This window comes from Drosophila suzukii, unplaced genomic scaffold (assembly GCF_043229965.1).
Source record: "Drosophila suzukii unplaced genomic scaffold, CBGP_Dsuzu_IsoJpt1.0 scf_14, whole genome shotgun sequence".
In the NCBI taxonomy this organism is placed as follows: Eukaryota; Metazoa; Arthropoda; class Insecta; order Diptera; family Drosophilidae; genus Drosophila; species Drosophila suzukii.
Genome location: NW_027255901.1, coordinates 482807 through 504724, shown reverse-complemented (window position 1 = coordinate 504724; position 21918 = coordinate 482807). Strand labels below are relative to the sequence as shown.

At 44.4% G+C, this 21918-nt stretch overlaps 2 protein-coding genes across 2 annotated transcripts in view; both read right to left on the bottom strand.

Annotated features, from left to right (window-relative positions):
• Positions 1-21918, bottom strand: part of Ir41a (Ionotropic receptor 41a) — a 170689-nt gene that overhangs the window by 56831 nt on the left and 91940 nt on the right. The gene's annotated exons all lie outside the window — the stretch shown is intronic.
• LOC139354704 (uncharacterized) lies at positions 18781-19529 on the bottom strand. Its single transcript, XM_070998943.1, has 2 exons — positions 18937-19529; positions 18781-18877 (listed from the first exon to the last, which is right to left on the bottom strand). The coding sequence occupies exon 1, from the start codon at positions 19449-19451 to the stop codon at positions 19092-19094; it is 360 nt and encodes a 119-aa protein (XP_070855044.1). The 5' UTR covers positions 19452-19529; the 3' UTR covers positions 18781-18877; positions 18937-19091.

The following is a 21918-nucleotide window of genomic DNA, read 5'->3' as shown; positions in this document are numbered from 1 at the left end:
AACCTTAAAGGACAGAGAAGTATACTACGCTACCAACGAAAGGGAGCTGTTAGCCATAGTTTGGGCACTGGCCAAATTGCGCCATTATTTATATGCAGTCAAAGATATAAACATCTTTACTGATCACAAACCGTTGACCTCCGCAGTGTCGGAATCCAATCCGAGTTCGAAAATCAAAAGGTGGAAAGCTCGCAGCTACTAGTCCGGCGCTAACATTTTTTACAAGCCCGGCAAAGACAACCTCGTTGTGGAAGTCCCCTCAAGACAACAACTTTTTCAAGCGCGGCCACAATTCACAGTGAGCTGTCACTGACCCACACGATTCAAACTACGGACAAGCCTTTGAATTGCTTGCAAAACCAGATAAATCTGGAGGAAGCAGACTTTCCGTACTTTCACCTTCGCACCTTCGTACTCTTCGGAAGCAAGAGACGGCATAACATTGACTTCACATGCAAGGAGTCATTGCTTGAGGAGCTCGCGGACGTTATTGTCCCTAAGGGCGTAAACGCCATTCATTGCGATTTGCACACGCTAGCGATTGCTTTGGCAATTCCCTGCCACCAAATTTTGGCATTGCAAAAACCTTGAAACGGATATTTTTGCAGTCACTGAAAGGCGAGAAGTTCTCACTGCCGAGCACAACAGGGCTCACAGATCGGCCCAAGAAAATGTGAAGCAGGAACTCTCAGAATACTACTTCCCAAAAATGGCCAAGCCAGCAAGTGAAACCCAAAAAACATGAGCTTGGTGAAACACCAGTCCCATCTCATGTAGGAGAAATGCTACATATAGACATTTTCTCCACAGACAAAAAATATTTCCTTACGTGCATTGACAAATTCTGCAAATTTTCCATGGACCAGCCAATTCTCTCTAGAACCATATAGGATCTTAAACCGGCACTACTGCAACTCATGGTCATATTTTGCGACAACGAACCATCGTTGAACTCGCACACCACTTTGACCATGCTGGAAAACCATTTCGGCGTTAGCATCTCGAATGAACCGCCCCTTCACAGTGTCTAAAACGGACAAGTTGAACGTTTCCACAGCAGTCGGGTAGAGCTTGCTAGATGTCTGAAAATTGATAAAGGCCATTAGTGACACCGTTGAGCTAATTTTGCAGGCCACTGCCTGATACATATAACAAATCTATCCAGTCGGTCATCGACAAGAGGCATCCCGACGTGGTTCAAACACAATCAAATGACCCACAATATGAGGTACAGGGTAAAATAAAACACGCCCAAGATAAGCTCCGAAACAGGGTAAATGCTTCCCGACAAAACAGAGTGTTCAAAGTTTGCGAAAATGTCCTAGTGAAATCCAACAGGCGACTAGAAGCGGACATGGGAACCACAGTCCTCATTAAGGGGAGGGTGGTCCACAAGGACAACCTTAGGTAGGCCAAGTATAACCATGTTATCGATTGCCTGGTAATTTTTCAATTTTTATTACTTTTATCCCTAGTGGGCATACGTTTTTTTTATTACTGCTTAATCGTGCTTCATTTTTCATGCTTTGAAGAAACATTGCAGTATATCCGAATTACATGTTTACATCCATACCCCTGCTATTCCTTTTGACCATAACATCGGCACACGTCACGGACTACTCAAAAGCAAAATACATTCCCATCGTTGATGGTCGAATTTTGGTACGGGAGGAATTCGCGTTTGTACAACATTCAGCGAATCTCTCAGAATATAGGTGCGTAGTAGAAGAGACTGATGGAATGAACAACATGTTCCCCCAATCGCACATGCAAAAACTCTTGAGCGTTGATGTCGCTCACCTGCGCACGGCGTTGAAGGTAAGTGGCGAGAACGCCAGACGTTGAAGATTTTGAAAAAATTAAATTTAATGAATTCCAACTATTAAATGCAAACAATACAATACACAACTGTCAATCAACTTCTGAGATCAGCTAAAGAATCCCAAATTGATACGGGACACATATACGAGATGTTATTACCTCGAAATGTGATGATTGCAATGGAGCTGCAAAATATAATGCTCGCTGTAGCTCTTGCTAAAGTTTATATTGTTAGCCCTAGCATACTAGATCATGCAGAACTGAAATGTGTGTGGATGGAAGAGCCCACCGAGACCGCGGTCAAAAACGTATTGTCCGTAGCGTCCTTTAAAATCCTACAGTCCGTTAACTTTTCACACTTTATTATTAAATTTCCTAAAATTAAGTCAGCCTGCAATAAGATTACTATTTTTCCCGTGTTGCACCACGACACCATGCTCAGGCTGGAAGATAACGTAGTAGCGGAATGCAATGGGGAGATCCACACGGTGAAGAATTGCTCCATAACACCAAGGGCTACGTTATGCCAGCTGGCGCTAAGAAGATCGTGCTGCACGAGCTCCACGCTGGAGCCACTGCACATTGCGAGATCCAGCAAAGTGACCTGCATCCCGTTTCTTACGTTGACGATGGGATTGTCACTGTATCACCTTTACCGAGAGTGCCACCATCAACGAAACCCGATTTGTCAACCATGACACAGCCCAGAAAAGGGCTCCAGGAGTAGCCAGCTCGCCTTCCCTGAACGTCACCATGGAGCGCAATTTACAGGGGCCTGTGTTCGTACTTACCGTTAATTTATATGGAGCCTTTGGGCTCCTCACAAAAGTGTACTTTTTTTTAAATTACATTGCCAACGAATTGAATTGATTTTTAATATGTTCACAGTCTGATCTGATCGATAGTTTTTTGTATGATGTGGTTGCTGTACTTTTTGATGAAAGTCAAACAGTTGCCCAATCGATCTTTCCTTATTAAAGTAAACTGACTCTTGCATGGTAGTTATTTCAACTTGAAGTGTATTTTTGTTACCCTAAATCTTAAATGAGTTATTAAGGTTATAGTCTTTAAGTATATTTTAAATAAAATTGGGTATATCATTCTATTCTTATAAACTAGTAGGAATCTTAATAACATTGTCACCGATGTGAAAGAGATTATTTTTTTCGATAAGTGCACACTCGTATCGAACATTCAATTCTATAGGTTGAAAAAAATTTGAATATATAATGGAACTATTTCCATTCAAAGATAATGTTGAAATCTCCTGATAAACTGTGGGATTGTAAGTATCTTACCCAGCTATATATTGACCTCACTCCTAAATTATAATAAATTGAACAAACTCTTTCTTCTATCTTCCGTTATCCATTTTATTATCCTTGGTAATTAAAAAGAATCCGTACCCATACTCCCAGGAACCACGGACTTTAGACCCGGAGTGGAGAGATTCAGCGGGCCGTACACAAAAGGGAAATAACGGTTTCCAGAGGCCCTATATAAAGCCGCAGGGCGTTGGCAGAATCTTCAGTCGGTGACGAGGAGTCGATCCTCAAGACCAGTCAAGATATCAAAGTAAGCAATCCAGTCAACTAAATAAACTACAAGTGAAGTCGTCGGAAGCAGCGCCTGGGAGCCTACAAGGATTCGGGATTGAAACAACAACAGGAATCTCCGAATTGAGACACAGGTAGCTGAGGTCCAGAGGGCACCACACGGCTAGGTTAAGGCGATCTGTTTAGTCCTGTCACAACTAAATCCTCGCATTACACCTGGAGAGTCGGTCAGAGTCTGAGCAGTGAAGGGCTGCGACAAAAAATCGTGAGCTCGGGGATAGGCCTGTCTAAGACCAGTATACCTCGCCCCAAGCACTGCTTGGGCGAGTCCCGGCGTAAGTCCAGAACGTCAAGTGGAAACTGAGCAGGTCCTGGCTCGATCAGGCAGAAAGGGAGAGCGGTCGTTCGTGTTAGGTCTTAAGTTTTCGAAAGTAAAAAGGAGTAATCCTGGAGAGCGCAGTATCTGTTTACTTAGTCTGGGAACGATGACGCTTTCCTAAGCCCGCACGGCTGACCCCGTCGCGAGTCCAAGACGTTATAAGCAGTCGTCGAGTCAACGCATCAGATCATCGATCAGCGCCAAGCGCCTTCAGGGAGCTTCAAGGATCTTCAGGGAGATACAGGATCGGAGCACCGAGTCAATGAGGCGAGAAATCATCGAGGCGACCAAGAGCCGTCGGCCACGAGTGCCCAGCCGAGCCACCAAGCTGCTGTAACATTATACCCGCAATAAACCCCCTATGAACCCGTGAATTCTGTGCTTTCTCACTGAGCTACTGGGCGGTAACGCTTATATAAATTTGGTGGGACGAACACACACAAGCTACTGAGCTAGCCGCATGAATCTCGCCGTGAGCAGACATACAAAATTAGTTCGTTACAATATGCCACATACTTAAATCATCTAGTTAAAACATTATAATAAAGTACGCACTGTCACGTATCAAATGTTTCGGTATATGACTACAGGTTTGACATAAATAAAGAGAGTCGATGTTTTTATGTCGACGCATACAAAAAAAAGATCTTATGTTACCTTGTTTTTCACAAGATACGTAATCGAATATCTTAATGGATTTGTTTTTGGCTTCACTGTGGTCCCATTCCTTTTAATCCGTTTGATTAATTTCTCCAAGTACTCATATTTAGGTTGATATAAACTTTTTGAAAATGTATAATCATTTTCAAATTTTAATCCATTAAGACTCTCTAGTTTTACCACAATTCAAAAACCAAACAATTAGACCCCTTATTGTGTTCGGTAAGAGACCACTGTGTCGTGGCGGTAGATTTTTCTGGTTTTCGTCACTAACATTTGTTACTACAATTTTTTGTTTTTGGTTAATTATTAAATGCATCTTTCAATCTTTCGTACTTCATTCAATGAGAAATCTTAGGTGATCGTCAATAAAATAGGTAAGCTAATCAATACATTACCGTTTGAAGCTTGCAAAGAGCACGATATTGCATATTCCAAAAACATGGCATTAAGGAAACTACCGAGTGCAGGCTCCATGTTGATTGGCAAATCCTGGTTGCGTGACAAGTCACCAGATAGCAGTCTCGGTCAAAAAGCAGCAGCATATCTTAATACAAATATATTGAGGGCCAAGAAAAAACTTGGGATGGGATTGAATAAAACGGAAAAGAAAGGAAGGAAACAGAAAACGAAGAATAAAATGATGAAGACAAACCTTTCTACTGTTGTTAATGTTGCTACTAAGACCTTAGAAAATCAAAAACCATTTGACATTAAGAGTACAATTAAAGTTGCAAGTAAATCAATTCATTAATCAATGGGTTCTAAGAAAAATTTTAAAATACCTCGAGTAATTAATGTACCCAAAACTGGAGGTTTTCTACCAATCGTGCCGACCTTGACAGCCCTCAGTGCTCTTGGTAGTTTAGCAAGTGGTAGTGCAGCAATTGCAAAAACAATTAATAATGCGAGGAAGGCTAAAGAAGAAATGAAGGAGAAGAAACGTCACAACAGGAAAATTGAAAGTGTTGCTGTAGGAGAAGGATTATATCTCAAGACGTACATAAAGGGTTATGGTTTCTGTCTTAAGTCTTACAGTAAGGGGAAATGAATTAAGAAACGAAAGATCTAATTTCGCTCCTACGCAACAGACCACTATCAAACAGTCCAAACAGCTTTACCATCAGCATGAATCAGGAAAACCGGATGAGCATTGTAATTAAAGAGCTTAATAAATTTATCAAAAACACTGGTATCGAGGACATGGATACCTTCAAACAAAAGATTCCCGATCCTCAAGGCGGAGCGCAAAACAACAAAGGTTGGAGAATCTATTGCTCTCGAGTTGGAGGAGCACATCTTGTACATGCCGGAAAGGTACACCTCTCTTCAGGATGATATCATCAATGATATGGTTGATGGAAAATGAAATAGTTGTATATGTAATGGCATCATTACAACTTTGAGGTCTTAATAATGTATTATTAAATAAACTTTTTAAATTTAATGAAGAAAATATATCGAATCTTTTTTATTCGGAAGAGGTATATAAATATTACAGATTATAGTGTTCCCTATACAGTATGAGTTTAGTAACTGAGGAGTGAGTATCTGAATTTCGGAAATTGTAAATCTTTCTCCTATAATGTTTGTAAAATAAACTACAATGATATTTTGTCTCACTTAACCAATGCTAGATTTTCATTGAAGCGAAAATTCGATGATCTCAAACAAGTAAAATATCGAACGAAGTTACAATTGGAGGAAACGTTTAAGCCCAAAAAAGATTTGTAATGTGAAAGATGGTATAAAAGTAAAGCGTGAGTTAAAGCATATTAAAACATACGACGGTAATGAGAGAGTCCTGGACGACTTCTAATGAGAAAGATATCCAGGAGACGGAAAAGAGTGAACAAGAAGGGACGACACCTTTACCAATGTATATAGGAGAGGTCGATATGGCTGTGTATGCAGAGCTAGAAAATAATAACATAGTTGTTCGTACCCAAAGGTACTCAACATGACCACACCCAACAAATCAAGCAGTAGCCAAGTTGGGAACAGTACCAGGCGCTCAGTAGCACCCACTGCATATGAGAATTGCTGATCAGCATATTATATGTCTCACTAACTCACCGTCTCACCGACTCAACGGCACACTGACCGGCCAATGCAGTCAGCACATTTTGCAGTGCCTGCCGAGCCAACTACACAACCTGCTACCATAATCAAAACTACCTGACCTACCTACCTACTTTAGAATATAGCTCATTCACTAATCATTACACTAAACTTCCGTGTTCCAAGTAGTATATAAACATGTACCAAATGAAGAATAAATCAGTTATCAACACACCTCTTAACTCCGCGGTTCTACTTCCTACAACTGGGAATAGGGCTCGTAATACACTATCTTAACTAGCAGCTAACCACGTTAGCTCACCCTCAGCGCAGCTCCAGCATCGCCTGTGGTCCGGCGTCGCAGTAACCATCGTTACCATTGCCGCGACGCGACCGTCGTGCCATCAAAGCGTCCCCGTGCCAGCGACAAGTGCTCATTACCCCCTTGTCCCGCGGTGTGACCCGGAAGTGTCTACTTCGGTTAGGCACAAACATTGGTGATGTGTGCTTAGGTATTGCGCTGAGACTTTGTGTAGACCATTGCACAAACTGTTTACTTTGTCTTTAGAAACATCCGATTTCCCACACAGATGGAAGGAATCGTTTGTTATCCCGCTTCATAAAAAAGGGAGTAAATTGAACGCATGTAATTACAGAGGTATTTCAAAGCTATCAGCTATACCGAAGCTCTTTGACAACATTATTACGCCTCATTTACAACACAGTTGTAGGTCCCTTATTTCCTCTTGTCAACACGGATTTATAAAACGTAGGTCAACGACAACCAACCTTTTGGAGTTTACTTCATTTGTTATAAGAGGTTTTAGAAAGAATCGTCAGTCTGATGTGGTCTACACTGATTTTAGTAAGGCGTTTGATTCTGTAAGTCACCCGATTTTAGTCCGGAAATTGGACCTTTTAGGGTTTTCAGGTGATCTTCTTAGGTGGATTTTAAGTTATTTGAATGATAGGACTCAAAGGGTCATTTTTAAAAACTCTTTGTCATCCCTAATCCGAGTTACTTCCGGTGTACCACAAGGAAGTCATCTTGGTCCGCTCCTGTTTACATTATTTATAAATGACCTTCCATTAGTCTTAACGAAGTCACGGGTTCTTATGTACGCAGATGACGTTAAGTTGTGCCTGCAATATAATGACCCCGCACAAAGTGTAGCTTTACAATCGGATCTAAATGCATTTCAAACATGGTGCATGGATAATGAATTATATTTTAAATGATTCTAAGTGTAAACTAATGACCTTTTTTCGTGTCAGCCCCCACTACTCAACGTATACTTTGAGTGGTTGTTAGATAGGATAACGCATGCTGACGACCTTGGAGTCTACATGGATCCTAGACTTAAATTTTCCGATCACATTACTACTATGGTAAATAGAGCCAGGGGCGTGCTTGCATTTATCAAAAGGTGGTCGAAGGAATTCGATGATCCCTATGTCACAAAGACCTTGTTTATTTCATTAGTCCGACCAATTCTTGAGTACTGCGCTCCTGTTTGGAGTCCCCAATATGGGGTGCATATAGACCGGATTGAGTCTGTGCAAAAAAACTTCTTAATATTTGCCTTACGGAGACTTAACTGGGATACAAGCCTAATACTACCATCCTACTCTAGTAGACTACTTCTAATCAACTTACCATCGTTAGCTAACCGTAGAACTATGCTTGGTATTACGTTTATTAGAAATCTTATTCATGGTGATGTAGAGAGTCCCGAGTTACTGGGTCGCCTGCATTTTAATGTGCCAAATAGATTCACTAGAAACTATATTCCTTTAGTATTAAATCACTGTATCTCTAATTACGCAATGCATGAACCTTTTAGAGTACTTTGCAATGATTATAATAGACTATATCATCTAATATCTACTACTGACTCACTTCCTATCTTTAAATCAATAATACTATCCTCCCTAGTAACTAATTAGTTTTACTTGATGTATTTTGTCTATTCGTATATTGACCTGTATTTTTAATTGTCTATTGTTACATTTTCTTTTTCTTTGTCCGCGATTATGTTTACTCGCCCAAAACAGTGATGGGCTCCGCGCGTAACAAGCTTTGCTTGGTGTCGTAGGGCCACTTGTTTGTACTGACCATAGTGCATCAACGTCCATATATAATCCAGCTTCACAGGATACGCTTCTTCTTCCAGCGTCACAGGAACTTCAGCTTCATCCAGCTTCACAGGATTCGCTTCTTCTTCCAGCGTCACAGGAACTTCAGCTTCATCCAGCTTCACAGGATTCGCTTTTTCTTCCAGCGTCACAGGAACTTCAGCTTCATCCAGCTTCACAGGACTCGCTTCTTCTTCCAGCGTCACAGGAACTTCAGCTTCATCCAGCTTCACAGGATACGCTTCGTCTTCCAGCGTCACAGGAACTTCAGCTACATCCAGCTTCACAGGATACCCAGCTTCATCCAGCTTCACAGGATACTCAGCTTAAACCAGCTTCACAGGACTCACAGCTTCATCCAGCTTCACAGGATACGCTTCGTCTTCCAGCGTCACAGGAACGTCAGCTTCATCCAGCTTCACAGGATACTCAGCTCCATCCAGCTGCACAAGATTCTTTGTTTCCAAGTCACACAATATGTCTACTTCATTCATTGAGGAAACAATCACACAAAAATCGATTTACACAATCGATTACTAGACACACAAAACGAGCTGCAAGGGAAAATCCAACAGCTCATTAAGAATTATGGCAAGGATTCTGCCGACCGACGCCACCGAGACGGCTATTATTCCGGTAAGCTAAATCAGTTAAACGATTTTTGACGGCAGTTTTGCGACCTAGATGAAGAAGTTCAGCAAGCGGAACTACCCACTGGAAGTGAGTACTCTTCACGACTAGTAGCACTTAAAGAGCTGGTCGAAAAATATCAGAATATCTTTCTGGACAACATGCCGACTGGAAGCGGGCTTCCGAAGGCCCCCAGACGAACTTCGACCAACATCAAGCTCACAACAAGAGATCAAGTAGAAGGAGATTCCGCAATTGGCACGGTGATCCGACAGTTGCAGAGAAGATGCAACGAATTGGAGTCATCATTAACATTAGCCTCGAACGCCCCAACTGTCACCCCAGCCTTACAAAGGCACCTGGATCTCCATTGGGCGTTACTGAGGCAAGCCCACGACGAATTGGATAGCACACCTGGGGCCGCAGCTCTGGCAGAAGCAGAGCTAGCCCAATTCCACACATTATACGAGGAATACGAAATGAGCCTGCTACGAGAAAACGACGCGCCAATGAGCCTAAACTTGGCACTTCCGCCAATTAGCATTCCGGAGTTCAACGGCGAGTATCTAGACTGGCCACGGTTCCATGATCTCTTTGTGGAATTGGTACATAATAAACCATATTCGGCCAGTCAAAAACTACATATTCTACAGCGTTCGCTTCGTGGTGAAGCAAAAAACGTCTTGACAGACACAGCCTTCTCACAGGGTGGCTATGACGACACCTGGTTGCGTTTAAAGGCCAGGTACCAGAACGGAAAAATACTAGTATTCGCCGCCATTGCAAAAATTATTGACCATGTGCCTATAGACGGCTCCTCGCGCCAACTAAGGGCCTTACATGACACGATAAAAAACTCAATGAGTACTCTTAAAAACCTCGATATCAGCACAAAATCCTGGGATTCAATCCTGTGTTTTCTTATCAGAAGAAAACTAGACCAGCAGTTTCTAGCTGCTCTTGAAAATTCAGCGGATGCACCAACGGAAATTCCAACGTTATGGAGTGTACTGACGTTTATTGAGCGGTGCGCTTGCATGCTGGAGACGATAAGCGCTCAACCTACAGCAACACTCCGCCATCAGTCAGTTCACAACGAAGAGAGCTGTAAGATTTGTCACCTAGGACAACATAATCTTAGAGCATGTAGCCGGATCCAGCAAATGGACCCCAAAGCACGGCGTCAAGCCATTATTCAAGTAGGAGCATGCACAAATTGTTTGTCTACAGCTCATAAGGTTGAAAACTGTGGATCACCGACCACTTGTCGAGTCTGCCAGCAACGGCATCATTCACTGTTACACCAAGGACCGACTAGCAATCCAGTGGCCGGCGCAGTAACCATTGCAGGCTACGACAACGTAGGAGGATATACTCTGCTCGCGACCGCCATGGTCTCATTACAAGGGCCAAACGGTCAATTACAAACATGTCGCGCTGTAATAGATGGTGGATCACAGGTGAATCTTATCTCAAGGAAAATGGCAGATCTACTATCTCTTAAGGAAATGTCACCGATTGAAATATCTGGAATCGGAGGAAAAATATCAACAGCAACCAGATCAAAACTAAAGCTCTCATCATGTACATCAGGGTTTGAAAAACTATTAGAGGTAATTATTATGCCCACAGTCATTACAGACCAACCGTCAGTACCGATTACAACCGATCTTAATATTCCCGAGGGACTGCCGTTAGCAGATCCTGACTTTCGGCAACCTGGACCCATTGACCTAACCTTAGGGGTTGAGGTGTATTCTCGTGTAATAACCGGTGAACTTCTTGAACTAGGACCTTATAAACCTTTGGCACAAGGCACTAGGCTTGGTTATGTAATCACAGGTTATCTCAATAAAGAAGCCTCATCTGATACGGAAATCAACCCTATTCTAGTAGAAGGCAGAGGTGATTTTGCAGGACCGAACGCTGCTTATGAGCCAACGAAAGATAAAAGTCCGATGAATATAGAACCGACTTCTAATCAATTTAAAACCTACAAGAAGCCTGACTTTGGTTCAACATGTCTAAACTTAACCAAGGAATGTCTTAGTTTTGTTGCAGAATGTCCACATACCACAGACGTGCCAAATGATCAAGTTCTACGAGGGCACAATTTTAGTCCCCACGGTAATGTCAATTTTATCGCAAAGGGGAGTGTTAAGCAGCATCAAGAAGATGTGAAGGACCTGAATCACAAACATGAACCTCAGTTGAAGGAAAGATCCACCTTGGTCAATGATTTGTTAGGTGCTTCCTATACAATTCGGTCAAGGGCTGACCGACATCACGACTTAATTGAGGGTACCCCTCAATGGGGGGGAGAATGTTCGTACCCAAAGGTACTCAACATGACCACACCCAACAAATCAAGCAGTAGCCACTATCTCAACTAGCAGCTAACCACGTTAGCTCTACACCAGCGCTGTTCCACATCGCCTGTGGTCCGGCATTGCAGTAACCATCGTTACCATTGCCGCGACGACAAACATTGATGCCGGACCACAGGCGATGTGCCTAACCGAAGTAGACACTTCCGGGTCACACCGCGGGACAAGGGGGTAATGAGCACTTGTCGCTGGCACGGGGACGCTTTGCTGGCAGGACGATCGCGTCGCGGCAATGGTAACGATGGTTACTGGAATGCCAGACCACAGGCGATGCGGAACTGCGCTGGGGTAGAGCTAACGTGGTTAGCTGCTAGTTGAGATAGTGTATTACGAGCCCTATTCCCAGATGTAGGAAGTAGAACCGCGGAGTTAAGAGGTGTGTTGATAACCGATTTATTCTTCATTTGGTACATGTTTATATACTACTTGGACCACGGAAGTTTAGTGTAATGATTAGTGAAGTAGGCTATATTCTAAAGTAGGTTAGGGAATTATGATTATGGTAGCAGTTTGCGTAGTTGACTTTGCGTAGTTGGCTGTCACTGCAAAATGTGCTGACTGCATTGGGGGGTCAGTGTGCCGTTGAGCCGGTGAGACGGTGAGTTAGTGAGACATATAATATTCTGATCAGCAATTCTCATATGCAGTGGGTGCTACTGAGCGCCTGATACTGTTCCCAACTTGGCCACTGCTTGATTTGTTGGGTGTGGTCATGTTGAGTACCTTTGGGTACGAACATGTATGTTTGCTAATCATAAGCAATCTTTAATATTACGATGTATACTTACACCCAAATGTTTGCATTCGTTTTTCGATAAAATATTTTGTCAAATAGCATGAAAGAGTTAGTTCGCCGCGCAATTCAGTTTGCACCTTCAGTTCTGGAGTAGGCTCGGTGTGACATGTCAGAGGGCAAAAACTTTATTTTTTTATGCTAAGAGTAGAGTACAGCGTAGAGTACACCCACTTAAAACGGTCGTGAAAAAAAGAGATACGCAGCGACAAAAACTAATATTGTTTAATATTGTGCTTACATTCAAGGAGTAAACACTTTATAGTCGTATATGTTTCGCTTTAGAAACAACTGCGAAGATAAATCAAAATAAATCATGTAAAGGGGTGAGAAGAAGACTGTTTGAGTTATTTAAGGAAAAACAGGCTATTAAAATTGTGCGAAGCGAAACACATTTAGTTTTTTTTATTATTATGTCGGTCAGCCCTAGGCCGATTTGTATACACAGCAGCTAACAAATCATTGATCCTGGAGGATCTTTTCTTTAGCTGCGGAGGTTCTTGTTTGACATTAAAGTCCTTCATCTCTTCTTGATGTTGCTTAACGTACCCCTTTGAGACAAAAATGGCATTGCCGTGGGGAATGAAATGCGAGCTCTTAGAAATTGATCATTCTCACAAGAAAGCTTGTATATTTCTTGTTCAAATTCAGAAATGTTGGACAAAATTTAGACCTCTTGTAGTTCTTAAGTTGATGAGAAGGTTGTTCTATATTAATTGGTATTTTCTTGCAGTACGTAATTCAGTCAGCTGCAAGAACCCATTATATTTAGCGGTTGATTCTCGTTCGGACGCGTCAGAATCGCTATTATTTTACTACATACAGGGTGGCTGTTGAAAGCCGCTACCAAAAAAAAATTAAAAAACTTTTTTCTATTTAATGAATCTGGTTAATTTTTTTTATTTTGCAGATTGACTTTTACATTTAACAAAAATGGATAACTGTTAGTCCGTAGTTTCGGTTCAAAGAGAGTATAGGCGCACGTTTGGCGGCAATCCTCCGAGCAGATGGACCATATTGAGACTTGTAAACAATTTTGCCGAGCATGGGACAGTCAACAGAAGACCTTACCATCGAAACCCTTCAGTTCGATCGAAGGAAACAATCGCTGCTGTAGCTGCTGCCTTACAAAACAATCCACGTGTTTCGTCAAGAAGCTTATCTGCTCAAATGGGTGTAAGCAGACTGTCATTACAGTCAATTATGCACAAAGATTTGGACTTATTCCCATATAAAATTCAAATGGCCAACAAACTGAACGCTGCAGACCTGCCGATTCGCTTGGAATTTTGCCAGAAGATGCTTCAAATGCTGGAAGAAGATGAAAAAATGTTGAACTGTCTTTTCATGTCTGACGAGGCCCAATTCGATTTAAACGGCAACATAAACAAACAAAATGGTCGAATATGGAGTGCTTCCAACCCACAGATACTCCATGAGACGGAATTGCATCCACTTCGTGTCACAGTGTGGTGTGCAGTTTCATCACGCTGCATTGTCGGGCCCTACTTCTTCGAAGAAAACGGTCACACCGTTACGGTTACTGGAGACCGTTACTTGAGCATGTTGAGAGAGTTTTTCTATCCAGAATTACGCCGAATGAGAATTTCTTTCAACTCTGTGTGGTTTCAGCAAGATGGTGCAGCTCCTCACATAGCCCAACCTGTTATGACAGAATTGCGACGAAAATTTCCCAATAAGTTGATATCCAGAAACTCCACATTCCGTTGGCCACCCAGGTCGCCTGACCTTACTGCACCTGACTTTTTCTTGTGGGGTTATTGCAAACAGGAAGTCTACAAAGCAGAACCAACACATTTAAATGAACTAAGGCAATCCATTTGAGAAACAATTGCGGCTATACCTGTCTCAACTCTCCAAGCAGTAATAAACAACTTTTTTGTAAGATGCCGCATATGCATCAACGGGGGGCATTAAAATTCCATTATTTTTAAAACTAATTAAGCTATATCTAATAAAATTGAGTGAGCTTTAAAATGAATAAAAGAAAAATGAATTCCATACACTGAAAACAAAATTATTTGAGTTTCTTAATGTAGCTAAATTTATCAGCCACCCAACATCAAATTGGTTACCAATTTTCGGGTTTTCATCTCTCATTGACTCATAAGCAGAGTCCGTTTCTACAAGATCGTCTACGATCAAAATAGGGTTGATTTCCATATCAGATGAAGTTTCTCTATTGAAAAAACCAGTGACTACATAACCAAGCCTTGTGCCTTGCGCCAGAGACTTATTAGGTCCTAGTTAAGATCGTTTGCAATCGGTAATGACGGTTGTTTTGTAATGTCTGTGGAAATAATAAATACCTTTACTTCTGTTTCAAGACCTGATGTAAATGACGAGAGCTTTAGTATTGATCTAATTGCTGTTGTTATTTTTCCTCCGATTCCAGATATCTCAATCGGTGACGACCTTTCCTTAAGAGATAGCAGATCTGATCCTTGAGATAAGATTCACCTGTGATCCAGAATCTTTTACAGCGCGACATGTTTGTAGTTGAGCGGTATGCCGGTATGTCGTAGACTGCGATGGTTACTGCGCCGGACACTGGATTGCAAGTCGGTCCCTTGCGGGACAGTGAATGATGCCGTTGTTGGCAGACTCCAAAAGTATCCAGTGATCCACAGTTTTCAGCCTTATGAGTGCCGCTCAATAAACGTCAGCACACTTCTTAACGTTAGAGTTTCCGTTAGTGCATCTGCTGAGTTTTCCAGTGCAGCCAAAGTCTGCTGGCCTAGTTTTCTTCTGATTATAAAACACAGGACTGGATCCCAGGATTTTGTGCTAATATCCAGGTTTTTAAGGTCAAAGTCTTTCGCACTGCTCAAAACTGTTGTACAGACCCATTAACGGGCACATAATCGACGATTTCTCCTATTGCAGCAAAGACACATTTTTTGGCGTTTTGGTACCTGGCTTTTAGTCTTGCGAGGTGTCGTCATATCCGCCTTTTGAGAAGGTTAGGTTAGGTAGGTTAGGTAGGAGTGGTTGGAGACTAAATATTAGTCCCCTCACTTAGGCCACAATGGGCCCCTTGTGATACCACATGATCTCTGAAAGATCCTTTTCCCTAGCTCATGGGTTTTCTGCCTTCGCGAAGTATTCTGTTCTTCTTAAGAAACATAGTAGTTTTTGAATGCTTACGTCCTGAATGGCCGCAAGGTTCGGAAGTGTGTAGCTACCTAGGGTTTGAAAGCGCTTTAGGTTATGCGCTGGGCAGAAGCATAGGAGGTGTTCGATGCTCTCCTCTTCGTCTATCTCTTTGCAGCTGCGGCAGAAGTCGTGGTTACTTAGACCCAGCCTTATCGCATGAGTCCCTATGAGACAGTGGCCCGTGAGGGCATTTAGGAGAGTGGAGATGTCCTCCCTACTACATTGTAGGAGAGTTTTTGTTCTTTTCGTGTTATAGTTTGGCCATGTGAGTCTAGAATTGTGGCATATTGAGATTGAGTTCCAACGGTTGTTGGAAAGAGTATACAATCTCTGCCTGAGAAGGAGCTTGCAGGTAGCCATGGGCATCCCTACCGTGTCCTTATCACGAAGGATATCGGCGGTTGTCCCCTGTCTTGCCAGCTCGTCTGCTATGCAGTTGCCCTCAATGTTGCGGTGCCCAGGCACCCAGATGAGGCTGATTCTCAGATGAGTGGCCATCTCGTTAAGAGATTTGCGGCATTCAGAGATTGTTTTTGAGCTCGTTGTGTAGGAGTCGAGGGCCCTGAGGGCAGCTTGACTATCCGAGAATATGAAGATATCACTGTCTTTATGTACAGACGTGTTCAGGTGGGTAGTGGCTTCCTGAATTGCCATCACTTCCGCTTGGAAAACACTACAGTGGTCTGGTAGGCGGAATGAGACTTTTATGTCTAGTTCGGGGGAGAAGACTCCCCCACCTGTTTGGGAGTTAAACTTGGAGCCGTCAGTGTATATGTTGACGGCGTTTACGAATTGATGTGGGAGGTTGTCCCAGTCTGAACGGGTGGGTATATGAATTTTGTATCTTCTTTCGAAGTTGACTATGGGTGGGACGTAGTCTGTATAACGTGGTAGGGGTGAATGTTTTGATAGGATAATGGAGTGACCCGTGGAGCCCGTTGTCCAAGCCGCTGCTTCACGGAGCCTCAGCGCTGTTGCAGATGCCCAGCTTTTGGCAAGTAGGTCCAGGGGTTGGAGATCGAGAATTGTGTTTAGTGCCTCGGTGGCGGTAGTGCGCAGCGCCCCACTGATGCAGAGCTCTGCGCTCCTTTGGATCTTGTGAAGGATCCGGAGGTTGCAGTTCTTATCTAGAGAAGGCCACCAAACGATGTTTCCGTAGAGGAGAATGGGCCTGACTATTGCAGTATATAGCCAGTGAACTATCATGGGGGAGAAACCCCACTTCCTCCATATGGCTTTTTTACAAGCGAAGAGGGCTATGGCCGCTTTGCGTGTGCGATCTAGGATGTTATCAGTCCAGAGGAGCTTTTTGTCAAGGATGACACCTAGGTACTTTGCTTGGTTGCTAAAGGTTAGGCGCGTTTGGTGTAGTTTTGGGGGAACTAGAATTGGTACCTTGTACTTCCTTGTAAAGAGAACTAGTTCGGTCTTTTCCGGGTTAACTCCCAGTCCACAGCCAGCCGTCCACCGGGAAAGGGTGGATAGGGCTTAGATTACAAAGGGTTTGCGGGAATTTGCCCTGCAGTAGGATAACCACGTCATCCGCGTAGGCTACCACTTTTGTGCCCGCCTCTTCTAGAAGTGATAGCAGTTTGTTGACCACCAAAACCCATAGAAGAGGTGAGAGTACGCCCCCTTGTGGGGTTCCTCTACTGACATTCCTGGTCGAGAGGGCCGATCCCATAGTGGAGTGCACTACCCTGCTGGTTAGCATGGTGTGTATGAGTCCCACTATGGGCCGCTCAATGCCCAGTTCAGTCAGAGCACCAGTGATCGCCGTTGGGGTGACGTTGTTGAAGGCGCCTTCTATGTCTAGAAACGCTGCAAGGGAGTATTCCTTATTGTGGAAGCCTCGTTCTATACTGTACACTAGAGAGTGGAGGGCGGTATCGGTTGATCTACCCTTACGGTACGCATGCTGTGCGTCAGAGAGTAGGCTATGGTCGATGGTTAGTCTGATATGGGTGTCAATTAGCCTTTCCAGGGTCTTCAACAAGAAGGAAGAGAGACTGATCGGGCGGAAGTCCTTTGGGTTAGTGTGGGAGGGCTTGCCGGCTTTCGGTATAAAAATTACCTTAACGTCCAGCCACCTTGTTGGAATATGGTTTAGAGCAAGGCAGCCGTGGAAGATGGCTGTCAGCCAGGGAAGGGACATATCTAATGTCCGTTGTAGCTGGGCCGGGAAGAACCCATCTGGGCCAGGTGATTTGAAGGGCTTAAAAGAGTTAACAGCCCACTGAATGCGGTCAGGGTTTGAAATGTTGGCAATACTCTGGTCGTCTAGATTCACCTCTATGTGGAGGTCCTCCACTACCTGGGTATTGTTAGGGAAGTGTGTGTCTAACAGTAGTTCAAGGGTTTCCTGACTGTTTTCCGTCCAGCCATCAGCATTGGTTTTAAGATAGCCAATGGTAGCTGGAGCTTTAGCTAGAATTCTTCTGAGTCTGGATGCCTCCGCAGTAGATTCTATGCTACTGCAGAAGTTAGCCCAGGCTCTTCGTTTTGATATTCTTATTTCCTTTTTGTATAGGCTTAGTTTTGAATGATATTGATTCCAGGAGGATTTGCTATTGTTGTATTTAGCTTTATTGAAGTAAGTTCTACACTCTCTTTTAAGGTTCGCTAGGGTTGGGTTCCACCATGGGGGTTTGTGCTTTGTTTTAACTGTTCTACTTGGGCAAGCCCTTTTTAAGGCCTCACCACAGATATCAGTAAAAGTGTTAACTAGGCTATCTAATTCTTGACGGTTGCGTATGTGTGTCGGAGGAGCGGGTAGGTTCCTGTTGAGGAGATTTTTATAGTATCCCCAGTTGGTTAACCTTAGATTAGTTATGTTCTCGGCGGGAGGATGTTCTAGACTTATTGTAAATTCTATGTATCGGTGGTCCGAGAATGAGTGTTCGATCCCCACCTTCCACGCGTCTAGCTGGTTAAGTAAGGGATCAGATATTAGAGTAATGTCTAGTACTTCTCTCCTATTTCTAGTGATGAAAGTTGGGTCATTACCTTTGTTGCAGATGAATAGATTTGATTGAAGGAGATAGTGGTAGAGTAACTCACCCCTTTCGTTGGTGTTTGTACTTCCCCATTGTGTGTGGTGTGAGTTAGCGTCCCCACCCAGGATGAGTTCCTTAGATGAGTGAGTGCGTATGAGTTCTTGTGTGGTGGTGTTTGGTAGTGGCCCTTCGTAGTCGTGAGCCAGATAGAATGATGCTATGGTGTGATGGGTGTGTTCGTTTAGCTCCAGTCTGACCGTGGTAAGGTCGCCTTCGCTAAACTGTGGAATAAGAAATGTGTTAAAGTGTGTTTTTGTAAGAATGCAGGTTCTGGTTTTACCCTTGTCCTTGGTGTAAAATAGCTTGTATAGGGGGGTTGATAGGCCACAGATGTTGTTACCAACAATCCATGGCTCTTGAATGAGGACTACGTCTATGTTGCCTGTTGCCAGGCGGGTGAGGAGGGCAGCGGATGCTGCCTTGCTGTGGTGCAGATTAATTTGCAGAAACTGCACCATCTTTGGGACTGGGGTCGGGCTGGGTACCCTCCGCTTCCTCCGCTATGTCCTGGAGGACAGAGCGCCCTGGTCGGGTTGTGTCCTGGGTGCACAGCTGTTTCAGGCTCTCCGTCAGCTCCGAGTCGGTTGACACGTAGCCGGTGAGGGTGGCCTCCTCGTGATCTGGTTCGTCGTCGCTCGGGGGTTCGTACGACGCACAGGCAGCCAGGTTGTCTGCCGCTGTTTTATCGGTGTCATAAATACGAAGCTGCACCTTGTCGAACCCGTAGTTCACTCTGTGCTGTTGGGCTGCGAGGGGTTCCAAGCAGGCCTGGTTTAGGAGGATAACCACGCTCATGGTGACTCGCTCGGTTTTCTCCACCTTGACCACCTTCCAACCGTCTGTTGGAAGTTTTGGGTTGAACCTGGTCAGCAGGCTGAGTATAGCCTCTGGTTCCGATGGTTCAGACGGCAGCCACACCCTCGCTCTCGGTCGAGACGGGATGTCTGCAGCCTCACAAACTGCCAGCTTGGCCCCGGGGTAGACCTCGCCGACTTTGTCAATTGCAGCCTTGTAGAGTGCTGCCGATCTCTCGTCTTCGCAGGCGATCAACTTTACGTTGCCCTGGTACCACCCTGCATCTGTGCAATCGGGTGGCGGTCCTGGGTTCTCGTCCAGCACTTTCAAGGCCACTGTCGCAAGGGCCCGTCTAACCAGACCCCAATGGTTTCTTGGGATCCTTCCGCCTTCATCGCTCTGGTCGATGACTCCAATGATCTTCCGATCCTTTACCACTTCCGCAAAGGATCTCGACCATGTGCCGCGGTTGGTTACTTTGGCCTTCTTGCTCGCTGGTTGAGCTGACTCCATCGACCTCTCTCGCTTGTTGTTGGTAGTCATAGCGATGTCGAAATTTGGGATAACTGCCTTCGCCCAGGCTATGTCCTCTTGGATTTTCTGGTAATCCAATTTCGAAGTCTGATCCTCACGTATCGGATTGGTGGCCAGCCGTTTGAGGATCCTGGAAGCCTTCTTTCTTTCAAAAGGTCCTGCCTGGTTAGGTGGTACCCTCTTAAACTCCTTTGCCCTGGTACTCACCACGAGACCGGCTTTGGCGCTCCCCTCAGGTTGGAGTGGCTGGTTAGCCACACCTACACTGGTGGGAGGCTTGGGCTTGTCGCTATGGCGAGTTTGGCTTAGCCGGCTGCGTTGTTCGCTGGCCTTGGCAGGGGTCGACGTCACGTGGACTGGGGTAGTCAGAGCCGTGATCTTGCTCTTACTTTCGTCGTTGGTTACGACTTCCGACTTTATAAGAGTGTCGGGCTCTCGTCTTGTGCAGTCTTTTTGTTTATTAATTGTTAAGTTCTCCATGTTAAATCCCACGAGCTGCGGAGAAAGGACAGGTCCACCCGGGCAGAGATCCGCCGTACCCGGGTAAGGCTGACTTAGAACAGGCGGTCGCCACTTGCCTGAGCTCACCGTTTGAGACTGAGTTATTTGATGACTCGGGCTCCCAGCCAGATTGACTCTCGGCACGGTACGAGTGACACCTTAGTCCAGCCCGGGGTGAGATGAGTTGTGTGGGTGGGAAAGAGGTAGGTTCAAAGAGTGTGGGAAGGGGTGTGTGTGAGCTATTTGTCGGAGGCGGCAGCACAAGCGCGACGTCGGTACTGCTACGGCGCAGATACCCGCTGACTGTCCGGGGCTACTTATTTGCGCTTCGTGTTGGGGGCTTGGCGGTAGCCGGGCCGTGTCCAACTTCCACGCTTATTCGTAGCTACCCTGGAGAACCAGGGCGCTCGCTATCCGCAACCTGCGACCCGTTCGGTAGCCTTCAGCTCGGCGCCCTCAGAGCCATCTCACTAGCTCTTTGGCCGAAGTTGAGAAGGCTGTGCCTAAAAAAATGTTTCATGCTTCAATCGGAATTAGCCTTGTAGAATATGCAGCTTCTGCCTGGATGAGTATAGTTACACCCGTTACTCGTAGAGTAAAAGGGTATACTAGATTCGTCGGAAAGTATGTAACAAGCAGAAGGAAGCTTTTCCGACCCCATAAAGTATATATATTCTTGATCAGGATCACTAGCCGAGTCGATCTAGCCATGTCTGTCTGTCCGTCTGTCCGTATGAACGCTGAGATCTCGGAAACTATACAAGCTACAATACTGGGATTAGGCATGCAGGTTCCTGAGATTCCTGCGCAGCATTTTATTTCATCAGAGTGCCACGCCCACTCCAACGCCCACAAGCCGCCCAAAACTGTGGCTTCTACAGTTTTGATGCTAGAATAAAATACCTATCGATTGACCCAAAAAAAGTTTGCCGCGCCCACTCTAACGGCCACAAACCGCCCAAGCCTGTGGCGCCCACACTTTTCATGCTAGATACAAAATTTTAATCTTTAATCTTTAATCTCGTCAATACCTATCGATTGATTAAAAAAAATTTGCCACGCCCACTCTAATCCCCATAACGCTTAAATCTGTCTGCCGCCGGTAGGTGGCGCATTTCAATCTCGCTTTGCTGCTTGCATATCTCCATTTCCCTTTGTTCCCATTAGCTGAGTAACGGGTATCTGATAGTCGAGGTACTCGACTATAGCGTTCTTCCTTGTTTATTATGCACTAATTCCATAAATAAGCCTTGAAACCGGGGTCAATCTAGATTATCGATGTCAAACTCGGGAATACTGATTGGCGGTAGAGAAAGATTTAGTCTCATTGGAGCGTCGTTTTCTGGAAGCAAGACCATATTATACTCTTCATATACGGTCTGGAATTGACTAACTTACATTGACAGCTCCTTTAATCCTGTCAGTCCTGAGG